This window comes from Ostrea edulis, chromosome 3 (assembly GCF_947568905.1).
Source record: "Ostrea edulis chromosome 3, xbOstEdul1.1, whole genome shotgun sequence".
In the NCBI taxonomy this organism is placed as follows: domain Eukaryota; kingdom Metazoa; phylum Mollusca; class Bivalvia; order Ostreida; family Ostreidae; genus Ostrea; species Ostrea edulis.
Window position 1 is genome coordinate 21,981,661 of NC_079166.1, and position 22,745 is coordinate 22,004,405.

At 34.4% G+C, this 22,745-nt stretch overlaps 1 protein-coding gene across 1 annotated transcript; it reads left to right on the plus strand.

Moving 5' to 3' along the window:
- Window positions 1-5,818: 5,818 nt before the first annotated feature.
- Window positions 5,819-17,178, plus strand: LOC125648793 (uncharacterized). The gene is made up of 5 exons (XM_056157543.1): window positions 5,819-6,242; window positions 6,441-6,490; window positions 7,648-7,773; window positions 10,118-10,162; window positions 15,427-17,178. The coding sequence occupies exons 1-5, from the start codon at window positions 6,151-6,153 to the stop codon at window positions 15,591-15,593; spliced, it is 480 nt and encodes a 159-aa protein (XP_056013518.1). The 5' UTR covers window positions 5,819-6,150; the 3' UTR covers window positions 15,594-17,178.
- The last annotated feature ends 5,567 nt before the right edge of the window (window positions 17,179-22,745 follow it).

The window sequence follows — 22,745 nt, forward strand, 5'->3', positions numbered from 1 at the left end:
GGAAGTACATACGATACCCAGAGCTAAAAATCCCAAGCCCCGATCTTTTCAAGTTCATTTAAGTATTTTGGGCAATTGTCTGTTTCTTCACCGAATACAACAAGCATTTCAATATTTCCTATCGGATGCACTATCATCTGTAACCCACAATGTTGGCGGTCTTGATCCATAGCTGCTCTAGTGTTCTTCTAGTGTTGGGGGGGGGGGGGGTTCTGGCCAACATTTATCTATTTCATGGATAGGCAACTATGAGTACTCATTCATTTAAATCACATTTTTGGCAACTGGCTCTTGCATGGTTTTTAGTTGTGGTGTTCGTGATTGATTATGTATCGCACTAACGTGTCAAGGGGTGCCTTGTTATGAAAAATTGTTGCTGACCCCCTCTTGGCATCTAGGTATATATTGCACACTAAATTGTTATCTGAGTGTTCACTGATTGGTGATGTTGTTAAGGGATGCCCATTTAAGCAAATTTGTTGCTGGCTCCCTTTTTGTATATATTGCATATTGTACTATTTTTTCAGTGTTTACTGATTGACACATGATCTTATTTTGTTTAGGGATGTCTATTGCAAAATTGTTGCTGACCCCTTTGTGGCATTATTGCACATCCATTCTTATTTGTAGCGTTCACCGATTAATGACGTGATCATTTTTGTTTAGGGGGGATGCACAATCAAGCAATGTGTGGTTGGCCCCCTTTTTTGCATTTACATACTGCATGGTAATCAGTTCATACTTGCTATTGTTTGTTGTTTTGGTATTCACTTGTCATATTTTGCTTACGGACATCTATATGAGGCTATTGTTCTGTAATTCCTTACTGGTTTCGTTGGGGTGCTCATAGAAAGATATGTTTTTTATTAGACAATTTAGTTTTACATCTGTGTATTTGGGACTGATAGCGCCAGCCTATTAAGAGGGTTCATCTTTTTGTTCCATTACTGCCACTGCGTTGGGGAGGGTTGAATCTACTGGTGCCGCAGCCTATGCAGTGGCTGCATAGTCTAGTGGCGATATTTAGCTTTCCAGTAGAGCTTACCTGGATTTTTCATTCATTTAATTGATATTCCAAGTATAAATGAACATTATCTAATATTTTCCATCTGGTCCCAGGGTTCACTTCAGGTTATGCTTTTTCTCCTTGTACTTGCACTAGTTATGAACAGCCGTGATCATTAGCGCCAATAAATCTAAAAACTTTACCTACGAGTCTGTCTTTGTTCTGTGCATACTGGTTTGCTTACCCCTGCATTTACCATATTTTGTCTAGGATATATATATATATATATATATATATATATATATATATATATATATATAATCCAAATAGAAAGAGTTGATATCACACAGTCAAAATAATTCAATAAAAAAATCAGGAAAATATACAGTTCCAAAATATATTTAAATCACTAGCGCTTTCTGGATTTTAACATCCATCCTCAGGTGAATACAAATTTTAAATAATGAATACAAAGTTGTTTATCTTAGAGACGTCTATTGTGACGTCATGACGTCATGATAGTCTTTGCGAGGAGGGAATACATACATGACGTCATAATACAAAAAATTCGGGAAAGGTGACTTGGACAAAATAAGCATGAACATTAACATGATAAAAGTTGATGAATTAAGAGGTTTAACAATCAGAATTGATTAAAGTTTGTTTAGTTTAGGAGAAAACAGTTTAATGAAATAATTTTCTTTAGCAAGTCTCATGGATGTTGATTCTGTTTTAAGTTTATAAAATGGAAATTATATATATATATAAGCACTAAAGTTCCAACAACACCCGATACCTCAGAGTGTCGGATCCACAACATGGATACAAGGTCAAATACACACAAAAAAATTGTTTTTTGGATCATCTCTTTGGACGAATAAGGCATGTCTTAATTCGCTCCACTTTTAACATTGATTGGCAAGCCTAAAGACCAAAAACATGTAGTCTGCGTTGTAAATACGTTTGTAGATTAGTGTAGTTGTAGTGCTAAATATATTTATATGTAGTTGTTGTTATTATGCTCTGTTGATATTGGTCACATTATGCAATTCTTTTCGTTTGTCCTGAAGAAGGGACTGAAAATTTGACAACCTCGTTGATCGTGTCGTTGGTCATTTTAGTGCTTTGTATATATACATATATATATATATATATATATATATACATATATATATACATATATATATATATATATATATATATATATATATATATATATATATATATGCAAAGTGAAGATAACGAACAGTGATCAATCTCATAACTCCTACAAGCAATACAAAGTAGATAGTTGGGCAAACACGGAGCCCTAGACACACCAGAGGTGTAAGCATCCCCTGTTGACCGGTCATACCCGCCGTGAGCCCTATATCCTGATCAGGTAAACGGAGCTATCCGCAGTCAAAATCATTATGCCAAGAATATATATATATATATATATATATATATATATATATATATATATATATATATATATTTTTTTTTTTTTTTTTTAAGGGAATAATGTTTGTTAATATATTATAGCGAATCAAGATCGTTCAGGGGAAATACAAGCTGAATCCACTCAAAGTAAGTATAAACTTTTGGATCCGACATAGAACCACTTCTGATACCATGCTAATTAATTAAATCTACAATGTTCAGAAAATATTTCTTTAACACAGTGACCTCCTATAATCCTTTTAACGGCTAGATTTTCCTGTGTAACTGTATATATCATGGAATATGTGCGTTATCTACTTGTAGAATCATTAACAAATTGAATTAAATGACGAAATTTGATTCACACACATCTTTAAACAGCACTTATCAAACATTGATTTTCATAGCAAATTATTTTAACCATTTCCTCGTTTTTAATCACGTTCATTGTTTACAGCCTAGGGGGAAAATCGTTCTAGCTACCGGTGAATTTCCCCTCGTGACCCGATGTTTGTCGTGGAATGCAAAGGGACGTGAAAAGTATTATGGCATAAAATAATTGAGAGCTTGTATAACTCTTTCGATGGTGAAATCATACTTCATAAGAGGTGTTTTAACGAGCCATCAAATAAAATTCTAGTGAAGCTACCTTTAAAAAAGACTATTTTGTCCATCATAAATCCATGACGTAATACATGACATCGTTCATATAAAAGACCAAGTATAAATGATGTCGCGTTTGATTCACTTTTGCCTCACGTCAACAGACAATTGGGTCCACATCATATTCGTACAAAACTTTACTTTATTCCATTGAGGGTTTTACATACGTTATTTGAAAAAGATATGGCTAGTCTAGACTTGGATTTTTCAACACCTGAATATAGACTTAACTCTATGATTATAGATGTTGCCTACCACAGGCTCTATAAACCAGCACGGACCATGGATGATATTCCTTTCAAATCATGCCGTCAGTTCCTTAAGCTCAAATTTACAAACACAGGAATAGATGCCGTCAACATAAGCAACATTCTTCGTCATAAAAGGGTTCAGTCGTGTATTCCAACTTATTTCAAGTTCAAGTCTACACCCTGTATTTCCTACAGCTATATTTCTACTATTGCATCCAAACTTTTTAATTATAAACAAACTGTGCAGTGCTTAGATATAGACCATCTTAAACGTAATCCACCAACATGTTCTTGTTCTTTATCTTCTTTCAACTACAGTCCAGATGGACATGTCATTACTGGTGATGTTGATATAGTTGAAAATGAGGACCTCAAATCACTTATTCTTAAAGGTCCTAAATACAGAGAAACTCGGTCTTTTAATTGGCGACAGAACTCCATCTCTATTATGAGTTCTGTCGAAGATTATGCCAGACGATGGGCTAAATATGAAAAAGAAGAACTTGATACATTGTCAGAATGGGTTAAAAGCATAAGAGGGATATTAAAATCCCGCATTAGACATATGAAAACAAAAGTACGTACCATCTATCCTTCTGTGTTTAGTAAACCAGAAGTGATAAAAGAATTAGATAGGTTACATGAGGAATATGTTTTGGTTCCAGCTGACAAAGCTAGTAACAACATTGTCTTTGTTTCTAAGGCTCATTATTACAACTGTATTTTACACGAACTTGGCATTAATTCCACTTTTGGTAATCATACTTATACTCCAACTGCCCTTTCAAAAGACGAAATTCTTCAAAACCATGCTTCAGGTTTAGACACATTTAATATTCCAGTCAATGGGTCGAATGAATATGAGTTACCGTACCTATACTGGATTCCTAAACTACATAAAAATCCTTACAAACAAAGATACATTGCTGGGTCTAGTAAGTGCTCTACCAAGCCCCTATCTTTGCTCCTCACAAAAATGTTAACAGCTGTGAACTAGAAACTTCAAACTTACTGTGCGACTACATATGCCAGAAGTGGTGTTAATCAAATGTGGATTCTAAAAAATTCTAAAGAACTTTTAGTAAACTTGAAATCACAGAATTTTTCCCAAATCAATAGCATTAAAACCTATGACTTTTCAACACTATACACGACCATTCCTCACGATAAATTAAAGACTAGACTTTTTGACATCATAGACAGTTGCTTCTTCAACAAAAACGGAAAACGGAAATATGCATATCTAGTGATCAGTCATTCAAAAACTTACTTTGTTAAACACCACTCTGATTCCACGCACAAGTACTCTGAAGTTGAAATAAAAAATATGTTTGAGTTCCTCATTGACAATATATTCGTGGTCTTTGGTGATCAGGTCTTCCAACAGTCTGTTGGAATTCCCATGGGCACGAATTGTGCTCCTTTGTTAGCTGACCTGTTTTTATATTCATATGAAGCATAATTTCTTCAAAAACTTCTACGTGAGAAGAAAAAATCTCTCGCTGTGACCTTCAATTCGACTTTTAGATATATCGATGACGTTTTGTTTATTAACAATGATAGCTTTCATTCATATGTCGATTTGATATATCCCTGTGAGCTCGAAATAAAGGACACCACAGAGTCGTCCACTTCTGCTTCATACTTAGATATTTTATTGAAAGTAGACATTAACGGCAAACTAACAACTCATCTGTATGACAAACGGGATGATTTCAGCTTCTCCATCGTCAACTTCCCACATTTATGTAGCAATATTCCATTATCACCTGCATATGGTGTTTATATATCTCAACTGATTCGATATGCAAGAGCTTGTTCTGGGTATAGTCAGTTTTTAAATCGAGGTAAGTTACTGACAAACAAGTTGATGGTACAGGGATTTCAACAGTCTCGATTGAAGTCAGCATTTCGCAAATTCTATGGTCGTTATAACGATCTAGTTCGTCACTACAACTTCGCATTGGGTCAAATGCTGTCTGACGTGTTTCATACCGATTGTTAAGCCGTTCTTGGCACACTGATTTGACTGCGGATAACTCCGTTTACCTGATCAGGATATGGGGCTCACGGCGGGTGTGACCGGTCAACATGGGATGCTTACTCCTCCTAGGCACCTGATCCCACCTCTGGTGTGTCTAGGGGTCCGTGTTTGCCCAACTATCTAGTTTGTATTGCTTGTAGGAGTTATGAGATTGATCACTGTTCGTTATCTTCACCTTACATTAGCAGATCCAGAAATTTCTTCAGGGGGTGTTAGTAAACGGATGGGCGTCTGGGGACTGTCTTGTGTCCGCAGTGGGTTCAGAACAAATTTTGATGGGGGACTCAGGGGCAACGCTTCCTGAATCACTTACTTCTGACAAAATAAGACGCATGTATTTCAGAGTTTTTGGGCGTGTTTCTATACATCATTAAACACGTGATCACTTCAAAATTATTAAAATCTTAAAATATTATTTTTTTGTATACTACTTGTGAATGAAGTATTTCCGTCAAATCTATGAAAATAACCAGTTATATACAGGAAAAGGCTATGGGAATAGTTCCTGGCAACAGAGAGATGTTCGGATGTCATCAAGTGGGTGTAATCATGTTTGTGCAGTCACGGTTTAAGGAAGACATATGAAATGCAAAAATAGGTATACAAAGTACATCCTACAGCTCTTCATCTCTCAAAAAGAGATGTATATATTATGCATACATAATCACAACAAAACTATTGTACATCATGCTCCACAAATGAATAACAATGACAATATTCTTGCTACATCCATGGCGTTGATATATGAAAGATAATCAGATCACATGGCATCATTCGGAGGTTTAGATTTGATTGCGATATTTCTGATACCGTTGGTTATCCACATCAATTTCGCAATTGCATTGGACTGTTACAGGTAAGGCACCAGCCTATGTTACATTTCCTTATTCAGAAAAAGTACTGGAAATATGTCATGATTTGACATAATTATCATCAATTGCATCCTTATTGATTTGCTTTCAAAATGTATTGGTATTCTCTCTCTCTCTCTCTCTCTCTCTCTCTCTCTCTCTCTCTCTCTCATTGTATTTACGTTTGCATTTTGCATTTACAGAGGTTCTCCTTGCTGCATTCTTTGGAATGAGGATTTGAACATATGTTCAGGTTAGTGTAGAAAGAGACGAGGGAGAGGAGGAGGAGAGAGAATTAATTCTACCGATTGTAAGAGCCTCCAAGGGTTGGTGTGTTTCATATGTAATAGTACTTAACAACAAGAATCCATTCGTTGTGTCCATAATTGCATTTCCAATGTTTTTCCTTGCAGTAATTTTACCAATTGAAATGATAGACATTTAATCATGAATTCGTACAATAGTCGTGTGAATCTTAATGAGTATAGTGTGACTACTTGAACGGCTAGAATGTCCGACAGAAATGAAAGTAAAATGTATATAAATGCAAAATCAATTTTATTTTTGATAATACAAAATCCAAGGGTTGTACAAAAACTACATGAACAGAAGCTGTTTTTCTCTGTATAATAACGAGGCATGACTGTTGCAATTGTGTGAATTAACAGTTTGATATAAATCATGATAACATAATGACGTGTTTCATACCGATTGTTAGACCGCTCTTGGCACACTGATTTTGACTCCGTTTACCTTATCAGGATATAGGACTCACGGAGGGTGTGATCAGTCGACAGGAAATGCTTACGCCTCCTATGAACCTGATCCCACCTCTGATGTGCTTAGGGCTCCGTGTTTGCCCAACTATCTATTTTGTATTGCTTGTAGGAGCTATGAGATCGATCACTGTTCGTTATCTTCCCTCATCCCCTTTCATATATATATATATATATATATATATATATATATATATATATATATGCATAGCTCTTATCCTTGGACGATTTGGCTCCACTTTTTTGGAACGCTGTTTTTGGCTATATTTAGCTCTAAAACTTCATAGTTATTTCGGATTTCAAACATTTCGATTGAGCATCACTGAAGAGACATTGTTTGTCGAAATGCGCATCTGGTGCATCAAAATTGGTACTGTATTAAGTTTTACATACATACATACATACATATATATATATATATATATATATATATATATATATATATATATATATATATATATATATATAAACCAGAGATTGAATTGGATAAAAGTATAGTTTATCGAATGATATGCTAATTCTTCTTCCCTCCCATTCCCCTACACCCTAGGATTGATTTTGGTTCCATACTGTACAGTATTGCATTGCCATTTGTACACGTTCAGCAATTTAACATATTGTTTTTGTGTTTCAGATTGTAAAAGTGGATATATCGGAGAAAATTGTGACTTACCTTGCCGTTATCCTAGCTATGGAGTAGATTGCCAGTTGGAGTGTAACTGCAATGAATCGTATTGCAATCATAAGCATGGGTGTAGAGGTAAGGACACGTCTATCCGAGAAAGGATAACAGAATTACATCTTAAAGTACGATACATGATGGAAAACCAATGGCATTAAAAACAAACATATTGTTGCGAAATGTATATCATGTCTTTCAAATCAAGGGAACAATTTTTCAATCAGGGGAAATTATCATATTTGCGTTTAAATATTTTTTCGATTTCAGAAAAGTATTAATTTGCAAAGGAGAATATATATATATATATATATATATATATATATATATATATATATATATATATAAATATATATACAGTACCCGCAACGTTATTCTTGACATGATAAACGATAGAACACGATACACGCACGATAGGATAGGATACACGCACGATACGATAGGATACACGCACGATACGATAGGATACACGATAAACCTGATAAACGCAAAACATGATAAACGATCTTCACGATAGACCTGATAAACGCAAAACACGATAAACGATCTTCACGATAAACGGAAAACCTGATAGAAATGTTGTAAATTTAGAAATGGTTTAGACGGAACGAAATTTTGATACCTACAACATAATTACATTATGTTTACATTATGTTGATAATAATATTGAAGGATTTCAATGTTCATTATATACCTACATTACGGACAAAGCGGATTTCTTGTTTCCCGCGTTCTCGCGATGGGAAAAAATCTAACGCGGTAATCTATAGGTAACTCCGGAAAACCGCGTTCTCATCGCAGGATGACTATCAGCTACCTGTCCCCGTCGCGGTAACATTTGTTTAAAACATTGATCGGTTTTGTACCATATAATTTCTTTAATCCACGGTCGTACGTTTTTTTGTTTTGTTTTTTTTTAATGCCATCACAGCTAAAATTTAAAAAAAATAATAAAATATATAAGGCATTGAATTCATTATTTGATATCTATATGAATTTTATCAGCCAATGATTCTAAAACTTATATTGTCACCTAATGTTTAATATATAGATTATACAGGGAATTAACTAAATGTAATATAATGTAGTGATATCATGCTTCAGTAGCTCTCTTATGCTAATGTATATTACCTTGAGTATGAAATAAAACCAAGTAATATTGTGCGTGTAGCGAGGAGGGGGTTATTTTGCATCAAGCTCTAAGTTCACGGCTCATTCAACATCTCAAGTTATTTTCATAACGACCGCTTTAAAAAAAATCAACCGCACTACACCTGTTAGATATTTTTACACTATGATTGATAATTGATAGTCATAAGTAATTGGAACATATTTATTTGAATTGATATTTTGTTAACAAAACATAAATATACTGTTTAAAAAGCATAAACAAAACCCGGCTTGTTTTAAATTCGCAATTTTGAAACCCTTAGTGTGTAAAAAAAAATTCAAATAATCATCAAAACCAACATAAATTTCCAGTATCTACACGTACGAGTATTGGTACATGTGTACATGTACAAGGTATTTTAAAAAAAACAACGATGACAGTGGAATCGTGCCCAGTTGAGCAAAATTTTGGGGGATGCAACACCCTTACACCCTTTTAAAACTTAATCTTCTAAATGTGTGAAATACAATGTCCCTGAGAATGTTAGCTGTCAAAACGCGGGTGATACACAAAATCAGATATAAGGACGCGCACAAGTTCAGCAGTTGCTATATAAGTAGCATACACGTGAAAAAAAATTCGGAAGAAAAAGAACCATTATTAAAATATACATGTATGTGATAAACAATGTAATTTACTGATTTTTCCTTTCAAATCGGAACTCCCTATTTTTCTGTTAGTGTTAATTACAAATAACTGTTTCTAGACAAACAAATGTTTATGAACTTCAGAAGGAGCTTTCAGATTTACTGTGCTCGGTTTACTGTCCTACTTTCCAGACTACTTAGAATTAAATTGTGATAATTTTTCACTCTCTCTCTGGACAGACAAATAGCTCTTCTTCTGCCTTAAAATCGACAACTTTATGTTCTCCTACAAATATACCGTCTTTCCTCGATTCCTAAAAATAGCTTCTTTAACAAAACGAATAAAGGTTTCGGAAAGTATCGTACTTTTTCATCAGATTTTATATACGATCCCGATAGTTTCCGAAGCTACACGATAAACGATTTTCACGATAAACGGAAAACCTGATACACGCAAAACACGATACACGATATACCTGATAAACGCAAAACACGATAGAAAACGGAAAACCTGATACACGATAGGATAGGATACACGCACGATACGATAGGATACACGCACGATACGATAAGATACACGCACGATAGAGCACGATAGGAATGTCAAGAATAACGTTGCGGGTACTATATATATATTAAGGGAATAATGGGTTTTAATTTATTATAGCGATTCGAGATCGTCCAGGGGAAGCACAAGCTGAATCAAAACAAAGTAAGTATAAACATTTGGATCCGCCATAGATAGCCACATATGTTACCATGCTAATTAATTAAATCTATAATGTTTAGAAAATATTTCTTTAACACGGTGACCTCCTATAATCCTGTTAACGGCCAGTCATATCTTGATATATTATGCTGTGTAACTGTATATATTATGGAATGTGTCTTCTCTACATGTAGAATCATTCACAAATTGAATTGAATGACGAAATTTGATTCACGCACATTTTTAAACAACACTTATCAAAAATTGATTTTAATAGCAAATTATTAAACCATTTGCTCGTTTTTAATCATGTTCATTGTTTACAGCCTAGAAAAAACTCGTTCTAGCTACCGGTGTATTTTCCCGCGTGACTCGATGTTTGTCGTGGCAAGCAAAGGGATGTGGAAACACTGAAAAAAATAACTAGTAAAATGCACTAATCAAACTAGTAAAACTACTGTCCATACAATCACTAATTTAAAAGTAGTTTTTACTAGGTGTTAAGCAAGTTTACTATTTGTTAACTAGTAATTTAACTAATCAGACAGTAAAAGATTACTTCAGTCAATAGTAAATATTAGTATGCATTCAGTAGATTTACTAATTTTCCATTCCTGTATTACATTACCAAAATTACTAGCATTCTAGTAATTTAACTGATAGGACAAGTAAAATCGCCCTGTTAATCCTTCAAAAAATTGAGTACAGAAGATAACATCAAGGACTTTAATCTGAAGTTAAAAGTCGACATGATCTTCTGGTCAATCTTGATTGCGATGGGGGTGTATCTTCTGTGGAATTTCTTAAACCTGTAATCAGGATTTCTCAAACTTTTCTTTACACAAGATTGCCAAACAGTCATCAGCATCTAAATAAACAAAAACAGAACAATGTGTAAAAATGTATTAAGTTTCATATTAAAAAATACCAAGCTGTGTGTAGAATTTCTAATAAATAAACATCAAGAATTAAAAAAAAAAAAACAGTCATAAGTTCAATGACAAACCTTTTAAGTCAATGTTCCCTCTCCGGCATCCCAATAAAAATGGCGTCTCGCAGAGTAGACCTTGCTGCAATTTTCGCGGGCAACACGGGTCACGATGCTTATGACGTCATATGTCTAGTTACATCACTATCTTGCTTAGTAGATACATTACTTACTAGTCATGAGCAAGTCTTTACGAGGCATCCTAGTTAAATTAACTAGGTCTTTTTTTTCGTGAAGTATTATCGCATGAAAGTTGAAGATATTCAGATAACGAACAGGGATCAATTTCATAACTCATATAAGCAATACAAAATAGAGAGTTGGGCAAACCCGGATCCCTGGATATACCAGACGTGGGATCAGGTACCTAGGAGAAGTAATTATCCCCTGTTGACTGGTCACACCTGTTGTGAGCCCTATATCCTGATCAGGTAAACGGAATATCCGTAGTTAAAATCAGTGTGACAATAATGGCATAACAATAGGTATGAAACAAGTCAGACAGTATTTGACCTAATGATAGGCTGTATGAACAACCTAGATCGTTATAACAATCATGGAGTGTGCGAAATCTGACTTTAAACGAGAGTGTTGAAATCCCTGCACCATCAATTTGTTTGTCAGTGACCTACCTCGATTTAAAAACTTATCAGAAGCAGACCAAGCTCAAACTAGATTGTATATATCAAAGCAGATATCATCGATGGAAGCAATTACATGTTCGTATACATTATGATTGTTTCCTTTGTTTTATATTCATCCGGATACGAACAAATATACTTCTTATTCCTTATGCCCATACGTTTTTAATTAAAGGTTTAATTTAAAAATACAATACATTGAAACTATATGACATGTTTAACGTTGTATCATTTGATTTGTATATCGTTTTGTATTTCATACTTTCCTTTTTATACCAATTTTTTTAAATTTCATTTCATAACAATAAAGTGAGGAATTAACAACGATGTTGATTGGATGAAAAATTCGTGTGATTTTTTTAATAAAAGATTTGGTGTAGGATTTAATATGCACTACTTTTCTCTGGAATGTTTCTTCCCTGTTCTACTTTTAGCGTTATTTATAGTCACCGATTGTCCTCTTCCTTCATATCTAATTCATCTTTTAACAGTTGCACCTTTGATTTGGCGTCTAATCCATTTAATTTTGCTGTGAAACTCTGTCTGACCTGAACGCACAGCCATTTAAAACTCAGTGTTGTTGTTTTCAATGTTACGTACATGTATTCCTACGAGCCATTTCAAACACGTTAATTAAATATCTGATGAGAGAAACTATTTGTTTTACCATCTAAAAATATAAGTAAATTATGCTACACGCATTCATGAAAATTTCTGTCCAGTTTTCCCTATCATACCGCCATCAAGAAAAGAATTATAAGATTCATTTCTTAATACATCTTTTTCATACAATGATATGATTATTTACCTCTATCTACAACATGTTGCTTTTTTGTATTCTAATTTTAACATCTTAGTTGCATTTATAATTTTCCATTTTAATCATATAGTTTCTCATTTGCATTGTATGATTTTGATTACATTTGTATTCTATAATTTTCCATTTGTGTTTTATAATTTCCTAGTTCAACACAAAAATGTTTTCCAGTAATGAAGAATTCAAACTTTGGGACTTCGAAACGTTTTTTATGCATTCCTACCTATGTACGTGGAAATTGGAGAACATTTACCGACATACAGTGACATAATGTAATGACATATATAATGATCTTTTATAAAAATGTACTGGTAAACAGTATTCAATAAACTTGGCTGACATCATCCATATCAATGCTGAACTGCAGACATCATATCAAGGTCTGAGACGGATCATAGAGCTACAGTTCAAATCATCTAAACGTTTTGCTCCTACATCAACTGTTTTCTGATAGATTAACATTCTTTAATCCAGACACGCATGCTACTAATCGATGTAAGTCAACAGAAGATACCAAAGGAAGAAAAGTCCTGGTATATTTAACGGTGGTCCTCGGCGCGGTCGGACTTCTCCAGCTGGCTGTTTACATTGGTTTATCAGTTCTCTATGAACCCCGGGTATTAACCAGCAAGAGGTCATCACAAATTGTACAGAAAACCAGGTAGATAGCCGTTCAAAGAACTGGTGGCAAATAAAATGGGATCGGAATCAATGTCTTCCGTCCTCTGAATTTGAGTAGATTGTACCATTATATATGTATTTAAGATTTATCAAAGAACTCATAAGATCGGTTTAGTTATTCGTTTGAAGGGGGGTATTCATCATGTTTGTAAAGAAGAAATATATCCCAAATGGGAAATGAATGGGGTACAAGACCCATCCCTTTCCCTCTTGAAATCGGAAAAGTTTAGGCATCTTACTAACAAAATACTAAAGTGGATTAAGATGTAAAACGATTTGAAATTCGGGAAATTATAGGGAGAGAGAGCACATCAAATATAGCATTTCAGGGACGTACTATCAAGGGGGGGGGGGGTACCTGTAGTTATTTTCAAATGCAAAGTAAGATGTATTGAGTGATCTCAGCCCCTTCCCTTATTTCTATCCGGGCTTTGCTGAAAGACAAAGTTTTGGTTTTAAGTACAAATGTACTAAAACCAAACAGCAACAAAGTAGTCATAAAGAGTGACGATACCTTCTTAAACGCATCAATGATAGAAATGAGGGGGTTGGGGTGGGGCGGGGGGGGGGGTAAATGAGAGAGGATACATGAACTAATGTCTTGATTTTTATTGATGACATAGCAACATGATCAAACATCTTACATACATGCACTACTGCATGCGTATGAATATAAATATAGTCAAATGTGTTTTGTTTTGTTCTCTTTTTTCGAAAAACTTGAATTAGTCAAGAAAAAGATATAGAAAAGGAGAATAAAGGAGAACGAAAGATTGTAAGTTACTCTAAATAAAATGATAAAAGAATTTATTGCCTCACCGCCCCGCCAATCTGTCAAATATATAGTATACATCAGAACCAATTGTTATCAGTATCAAAATCACAAGGTTCACTATTTTTTTCACTTATTAAACAAAAAAAAAAATCATTCTCTATTGAAATTTATCTATGTGAGTGGGCGCCATGTGGATAGAGTATTCTGTCTTTAAAAGTGATAACCATTTTCGGTCATGCTCTTTCTGCCTATATCTAATTAGTTTATGCATCGAAGTTCAAATGAGGATTTTGATAATTTAAAATTATCTCAAAGCTCCTAAATTTATGCACTACACAGTAGGTAAAATGTGAGAAAAATAATCCTTCATTATTTACTCGTGTGGGATAGGGAAATTCCACCGATGGGACAAGATTCGTTGTCTAGGACTCGGCTGAGAAAAATAATCATTCATTATTTACTCGTGTGGGATAGAGAAATTTCACCGAGGGGACAAGATTCGCTGTCTAGGACTCGGCAAAGCCTCGTCCTAGACTGCGAATCTTGACACCTCGGTAACATTTCCTTATCCCACACTCGTACATATACTAATGAAGGATTCTATTATTCTCACATGGCTGTCTGACATAAGTAAAGTCAATCTCACACTGATGATAATGTGAGAAAGAAAAATCTCACATGGCTGTCCCACAGGGGAAAAGTCAGTTTCACGCTGGTGACATTGTGAGAAATAGGGCTCAAGGTGAGTGTGACCGGTCAGCAGGGGCTACTTCTCATACGCATCTGACCCCACCTCTAGTATGTCCAAGGATCCGTGTTTGTCCAACTCAAATTTTGTATCCTTTATACGAATCATGAGATTGATCACTATTCGTTATCTTCACTTTTTCACCAAATAAAAAAATGATTTTCTTAGAGCTGATTATTCAATTATTTTGAGCAATCGTGGATTTTTAATTTTTCTTGGAGTTGAACATTGATAACTGAGAGAAAATTTTCTTTCAGCTGAGCATTTGGAAAAATCTTAATCTTTAATTTTTAATTTCTCAAATTAAGATAAGCATTGAAAGAAAGAACTGTGAAAGGGTTTTCATGGTGGAAGGGATGTAATCATATTAGTAGTGTAGATTATTTTTTCAAGAGTAAAACATTCTGGGAAACCAGTTTTGTGGTGATCTATATCAATGTAAGTAAAATGCAAGTTAACAAACGATTTGTGAAGAAATTATGGACATTGTTTTCGTCACAATTTAATATCTGTCCTATCTCTGAAGATATAATCGTCTAATTTTGACTGATTATGTAAAACTTCCATCATTCCAAAGATTTGTAGCTACTATAAAGCATAATATTTTTTTCATTCAGAAAACAGCGTCCAGAGAAAAAGAGGGAAGTCACTGACGGAAATTGGATCAGTATGTGTTGAGAACAACACTGCATCCCCACCCCCACCCCACACCACACCCAGATTTAGAACAGTGACTGTCCCCGTACAGTCCTTGTTTTCTTCAATCATTATCACTGAAATTTAGAATAAGTTTGGGAAACACTCGGTTCCGACTATTACAGCGCATTTACGGTAGGTTTTGACTATTACAGTGTAATTACGGTGGGTTTTGATTATTACAGCGTAATTACGGTGGGTTTTGATTATTACAGTGTAATTACGGTGGGTTTTGATTTTTACAGTGTAATTACGGTGGTTTTGACTATTATAGTGTAATTACGGTGGGTTTTGACTAGTATAGTGTAATTACGGTGGGTTTTGACTATTACAGTATAATTACGGTGGGTTTTGATTATTACAGCGTAATTACGGTGGGTTTTGACTACTATAGTGTAATTACGTTGGGTTTTGATTAGTATAGTGTAATTACGGTGGGTTTTGATTATTACAGCGTAATTACGGTGGGTTTTGATTATTACAGTGTAATTACGGTGGGTTTTGACTATTATAGTGTAATTACGGTGGGTTTTGACTATTACAGCCTAATTACGGTGGGTTTTCTATACCCTACAAATGCCATGTCATGGCATATTTCTAACCTTTAGGAAATACCTGTGTACATGTTAATTTTGTTAATTTTAATAGTGTTGATTTGATTTGAACATCGTTTATTGTCAAATTGCTATAACAAAAGGATTGGGCACATGTTCTTCAAACTTAGCGCCCACCCACCCCCACCCCCACCCCCCACCCCTGGTGCTGATGAATTAAACCTGTTCTTCATTTACTGCAAAGTGTCAAACTTTTTTAAAAGTACACGCTCATTGTATGTACAGTCACTATGTACACGGGTACTCATGTACCTCTTTTACTAGCTTAGTTAAAGGTTTCTGTAATTACTGGGGGAAATACTGTAGTGTGAATTCATGTTATATCCATTTTCTTTATTGATGATGGTACAATGTTTTTAAATGATTCATTTCTAGAATGATTTAGAAAAAAAATACTTTGCATTTTGTGTTTAACAATGCTCGAATATTTTGATATCGTACTTTTTAAAAAAAATGCTTTTTATCACTTTGATGCTTAAAATTTAATTGAAACCCTTGTTTCGCATTGGCATAATTTGTTGTTTTACATTTATATTACGTGTTGTGTAAAAGCAAGCTAGACGTCCCCATATATGAGTGAAATATTCTCGAGAGGGACGTTAAGCAACATTCAATAAATCAATGAAAGGAAGCTATTTAAATATTGTTTGCATGTTCACTATTTAGATACAACTTTGTGACTTTTTTCTATCAGTACTATGATTTCCATTATCAAACTGTTGTTCTTTTTTTTTTAACATCATGTATTTGTGAGCAATGAAAATATTTAAATCTTTGAATGTACACCATTTCAAAAACCCAACCTTTGTAATTTTCTTTTTCTTTCATTATTACAATGAATATTATTGAAATCCTTGATTTACATTGGCATGAAAAAAGTAATCTCAATCCCATACAACTGTGAACATAGTTTACAGGGAACCCCGGAAATACTATCGGATGGGATCAGGTGTCCAGGAGGAGTAAACAGCCTCTGTTGACCGATCTTACTTGCTGTGAATCGTATATAAGCTGTTTCATTTAAAACATGTGTTAAGTAAAATAAAAAGTTTAGAAGCATGTGACGTGTTCTTCAACGCCAGAAGATATTTAGCTGTTTGCAGTGTGATGTACATAGACTAGTTAGCCTTACAGCATTTATGGGTTATCCTGTATAAATAACTTTTAGTTATTTGTTTAACGTTATACATACCACAAACACGTATGTACATCACCCCCCTCCTTCTCCCCTGTAGAATGAAATTATTTTATACAGAATCAAAAATTCCTCCGAAACTTGTTATTTCCCCCACCGATTACCCTCATAAGTCGTTCGGAAGTCAGTGTATATACCTTCTGTATGCTTTTTTCAATTTGAGATGACCACTAGTGAGATACTATTATATGTAATATATATTATATATAGAAATTCCTTCGATAAAGTAGGTTTATACCCCGTGAATCGGTCTCGAAGCAGGTAGCCCCCTATTTGTTTACCTGATTTGTTGCACACCTTAACATATATTAGTATCTCACAAGCTATCCATACTTCAGGTGTCTGTGGTACATACGGGTAACCTACCAGATTCGTGGACTGTGCTTTTACTCGGCATCAGTATTCTATATATGGTTGTACTCATGTAAAAGTTTGTCTGATATCATTATTTCTTCTAAAAATTTGATCTTTAGGCCTTTCTCTTTTAATAACAAAGCTATATGTGAAGTTATATCGTCTGCAATTTTAGCCTTATTACACAGTGTACAGAGTTGTTCACAGAGTGATATCCATGCCATCTCCCAAGCTCTACTGGTAGACGATGATCTCTATTACGAAATTTTAAAAACCCATTTCCGAATTTCGGAAATAGTTTATTAATATAATTTTCAAAACCGATTTTTTTAAAGATCCTGTACACTTGTCTCTTTGAAGACTTATTTACGTCACCGGACCACTTCTGCAAAAATTGATCTTGCAATGATTGTTTTATGACAGAAGTTACCCATTAAGCATTGATATGGTGACCTTGTATTAGAATATTTTTTTTAAATTCTGCGCCCAATCCAACCATGAACTTGTTAAAATTCCTATACTGAAATACATAGGAGGAAGCGTGGACCTTTGTAAGCTATATGATATACACGTTTTAAAAACTTCAAATGCATACGTTCGGTTTTCGTAGCCCCATACTTCAGAACCAAATAGTAATACTGGTACTAAAACTTTATCAAACAGATCAAAACTGGCAGTCAATTAGAAAATATAACTATCGACATGAAAATCACTGTCCCCATGTCCATGTCTTGTCGCGATATATTTAATGTATGTAAGCCCATTAATGTATATGATCAATAAAAAGAAAGTAAAAAGAAAAGACATGCGTTACTTTTGAGTATGCATGCAAAAATGAGGGAAACTCTGATAAATAATGACTAGATTATTGAGAATCGGACATTTTACAAACAATGAACTAATTCATATAAATTATTTAGTTTAATGAGTTAAGCCTATATTCTACAATTGTAAAATAAATATTGTTATACGTAAGATTGAACAAGTTTTCAATTTTCAGATAAATTTTAAAGATGTCACACAGAAAAAAAGCACATATGAATCTTATGCCTGGAAAATCAATCTGTTTCAAGCTCCTATCAACATCAGGAATAAAGATGTATCATACATTATCAACATAATGGAGAGGATAATGACGTAATATCTTTCACGGAGCACAGTTTTCAAAATATTAGAAAACAGAGTCCCAAGAATAACAAAGACATATGTTGTTTACTAGCTAAAAACTTTAGATGGTCCCTTGCATGACTTCTATCGCTGGTATTATACCGTAATAATTTACAAATATTAGTTACTAGAAGTAAAACTTGAGCATTGACGAAGTTGCACCGAGTCACGTGAACCGTAAGACATGTTCACTAAACCTGTCCTCACTATTTGCACTTTCCCCCACCCATAATGTTTTGTTCTGTAATAAAGAAATTCAAGTGCAAGGAAAAACACAAACTGGTAAAGTGTGTGGCAAAAACAGTAGAAGAAGCCAATCAAAATATTCCTGCCAATAATAAAAGTGACTATGACAAAATAAGTTGGTTGGTTGATTGTATATTGCTTAACGTCTCGCTCGAGAATGTTTTACTCATATGGAGACGTCACCACTGCCGGTGAAGAGCTGCAAAAGTTAGGCCTATTCTTGGCGCCTACGGTCATTGAGCAGGGAGGGATCTTTATCGTGTCAAATCTGCTGTGACAGGGTACCTCGATTTTTGCGGTCTCATCCGAAGGACTGCCCCATTATATATGTTGATAAATACCGTGCAGAATTACGTGGTTGAGAGTATGACAATGCTCATATAGAGATAAATGTCATTTATCCCAACTCATATAACAGTGATTACAAAAGTGGAAACCTGAAATCAAATACAGAAAGAACATTTGGTAGCAAGCTCCAAAAGGTGAATCTATATGTGCTGAATGTGTTGGTATTGAACAAACAATTGAGTTTGAATTTGCGTTAGCCCTTTCAGCCAAACGACAAATTAAAGAATCTGCTAATATTATCAAAAGGTAGATGTTTGACTGCAAAAAAATTGTTATGCAATAACCTATCATGGTCACCTCTCCATCATTTCAGAATATATGTATATAAAATATCTTATTGGTTTTCCCTTTCAGTTGGTATCGGACACCCCCATCTTTTTTCAAGGGCAAACATGTTTGCCAAATCGTACCCTCAGGACATATCTGCCTCAGCTATGAATGGCAAATGGATATTACCTAAGCGCCTTACGTTTGAAATAATTATGCACCATGAAAGGTGAAGATAACGAACAAGAGATCAATCTCACAACTCTCATAAGCAATACAAAATAGAGAGTTACGCAAACACGGACTCCTGGGTATACCAGAGGTGAGATTAGGTACTCAGGAGGAGCAAGCATCCCCCGTCGACCGATCACACCCTCCGTGAGCCCTATATCTCGATCAGACAAACGTTGCCATCCGCAGTCAAAATCATATCTGACAAGATGTATTGAGTTAATTACACTATTAACAATGTTAGGTCACAGTAAAAGTTATTCACAGTCGCTGGAGCATGAAACTGTTAATTGCAATGCGATTACAAATTCTGGATTGATACTGCCTGCAGTATATATCTTACAAATAACTCAATAATTCGTATGTACAGCTCGCCTTAATGTCAAACAACTTGATATATAAACCAAATACACGTCTGTAAATGTCCATATTGTGTTTGTAAGATTCTAGAAGTTTTTTTTTTTATTTTAACAATACTGTACTTAAATGGCAAATATATTTTTTACCAAAACTTGTAAAAGGTTTCAGTGCATTAATGTCAAACAATATGATTTACAATTTAAGGGTTATGTACTTTCAAAAATAATTATTTTCAATGCTTCATACTATCTATAATCTGAAGAAGTTTCCATAATTTTTTTTAAGTTCACTTAATACTTGTATGCAAATGTCAATGACATCTATATCGGATTTGAAGAGCGTTTTTTTCCAATTTTATGCTATCATTTTTACAAATTTTTGGTTGTTGCCCCCCAAATCGAAAAGATCTCCATGTAAACAATCTGATTGGTAGTTAAAGGGTGATATACTTTCAGAAAATAATTGTTTTCAGTGGTCCATGTCATCGATATAGGATCTGAAGAAGTTTTCCATTTTTCGACGATTCTTAAGGGGGGAGGGGGAATCATCATTTAGCACCAAACCTCGTAAATTTTCCCACATGTTTATGTTAAACAACTTGGTATATAATCAAATGGTTACATACGTTGACAAAATTCTTATTTTCAAATGTCAACGACATCGATATCGGGGGCCTTCGTGGCCGAGTGGTTAGAGCATCACGCTCAAAATCACACGGCCTCTCACCTCTCTTCCCAGGTACACTGTATTTGGGTTCTCTCTTCCACCAATAAAAACTGGGTGCCACCATATAACTGAAAAATTGTTGAGTGTGGCGGAAAACATCAATCAATCAATCAATCAAACATATATATCTGATCTGAAGAATTTTTCCAGTTTTCGGCTATCTTTTTTACAAATTTCATGTTTTTGCCCAATAACACGTAAACACCCCCACGTAGAAATGTCAAACATCCTGCTTTATGTACCTTTAAAAAAATACTTGTTTTCAAAACTCCCTTTATTAGCCCATAGCCTAATAGAATTCAAAATTTATATCATTAATGGTCAAGATCCACGTCCACTAATGATATAAAACAAATATTTCAAATAAGTACCCTCTTGACCACTAATGATATAGCAGTTTGAGATTCCAAAAGGGGATATATATATGATATTGTATGGGTACGCAAAATTTTGCTGGTTCGTGGGGACGTAATTTCGTCGGTAAGATATACGAGAGAGAAAGAAAGAAAGAGAGATAGATAAGGGGGTCCATTTATGTCTGTATATCTTTTTATCTAGTGAGTATGGTATTCTCTCTCTCTCTCTCTCTCTCTCTCTCTCTCTCTCTCTCTCTCTCTCATAGAATATATCTCATAAAATCTCTCAGAGAATATATCTCTCTCTCACCCACTCACTCTATCTCAATCACTCTCTCTCTTTCACTCTCTCACACACATATATATACACACTCTCTCTCTCTCTCTCTCTCTCTCTCTCTATCTCTCTCTCTCTCTCTCTCTCTCTCTCTCTCTCTCTCTCTCTCTCTCTCTCGTCTAGTATTGTCATTCATTAGATGCTAGTATTGATCTCAAGGCCCATATGAACTATCTTGCTCTCAAAATATATATGTCTCTTCATAGGTTTATGAGTCCTACTTGTAGTCTCACACTGAAACAAAAAATCGCTATTGGGTAACTCAAAATACATGCATATTGCATTTACAGTATACATATGTATATGCACTGTGTGTGGGGGGTAGAAAATGAGAAATTCAAACACATTGATTAAAGTTATAAAATTGCTATTTTATTTTCATTTAGAAATGTTTACTGATTTTGATATATCAAACACTTAGAATAATCTACAATGACATTTCCTTTATATTTATGCAATATTATTGTCTTTAAAAAGGACATGTAATACATGAGTACATGTACTTGTTTACCATTAAATTCACACTTTAGTATGTTGCACAATATACCCTTTGCTCTGGGCTCACAAATACATTATTGATTTTATCCAACTCCCACATTTTGCAGAAGTTCTTGAATTGTCTTTGTCACCTGTAAAGTTGTGGGGTCCAGGGGATATGACATCATAACTGTAAATGAAGTACCTGTTAAGATATATTCTGTATATTCAAATATTGAAATAAAAGATGAATATCTAATATACTAAGAATTATCTTTATAAATGTCTGGTGTTCAAATGAAACATTATATCTTACTAAGATGGAAGATATTGTACCTTTCTTGGTGATTTTCATGGCAAATTGCTGTCGAAGTTTTTGGCTGGAAGCCCATTTCAATTTGCACTGGTCTTTAGGATAATGTTTAGAAAAAAATCATCATAATTAATGTTTGCACAGTTAGTATTAATCATTAATTATACTGTGTCAGACAATGCCAATTTTAAATTTGTGTCTCAATGCATGTTCAGTGAACTTTAAAATGCTGATATATTGCAAATTACA

What these genes read in the sequence shown, in the direction of transcription:
- LOC125648793 (XM_056157543.1), top strand. Translation starts at nt 6,151, where the DNA reads ATGGCATCATTCGGAGGTTTAGATTTGATTGCGATATTTCTGATACCG. An exon ending in GGATTTGAACATATGTTCAG is followed by an intron (nt 6,491 to 7,647) that starts GTTAGTGTAGAA and finishes TTTGTGTTTCAG; the next exon opens with ATTGTAAAAGTGGATATATC. An exon ending in ACAAGCTGAATCAAAACAAA is followed by an intron (nt 10,163 to 15,426) that starts GTAAGTATAAAC and finishes TTTTTCATTCAG; the next exon opens with AAAACAGCGTCCAGAGAAAA.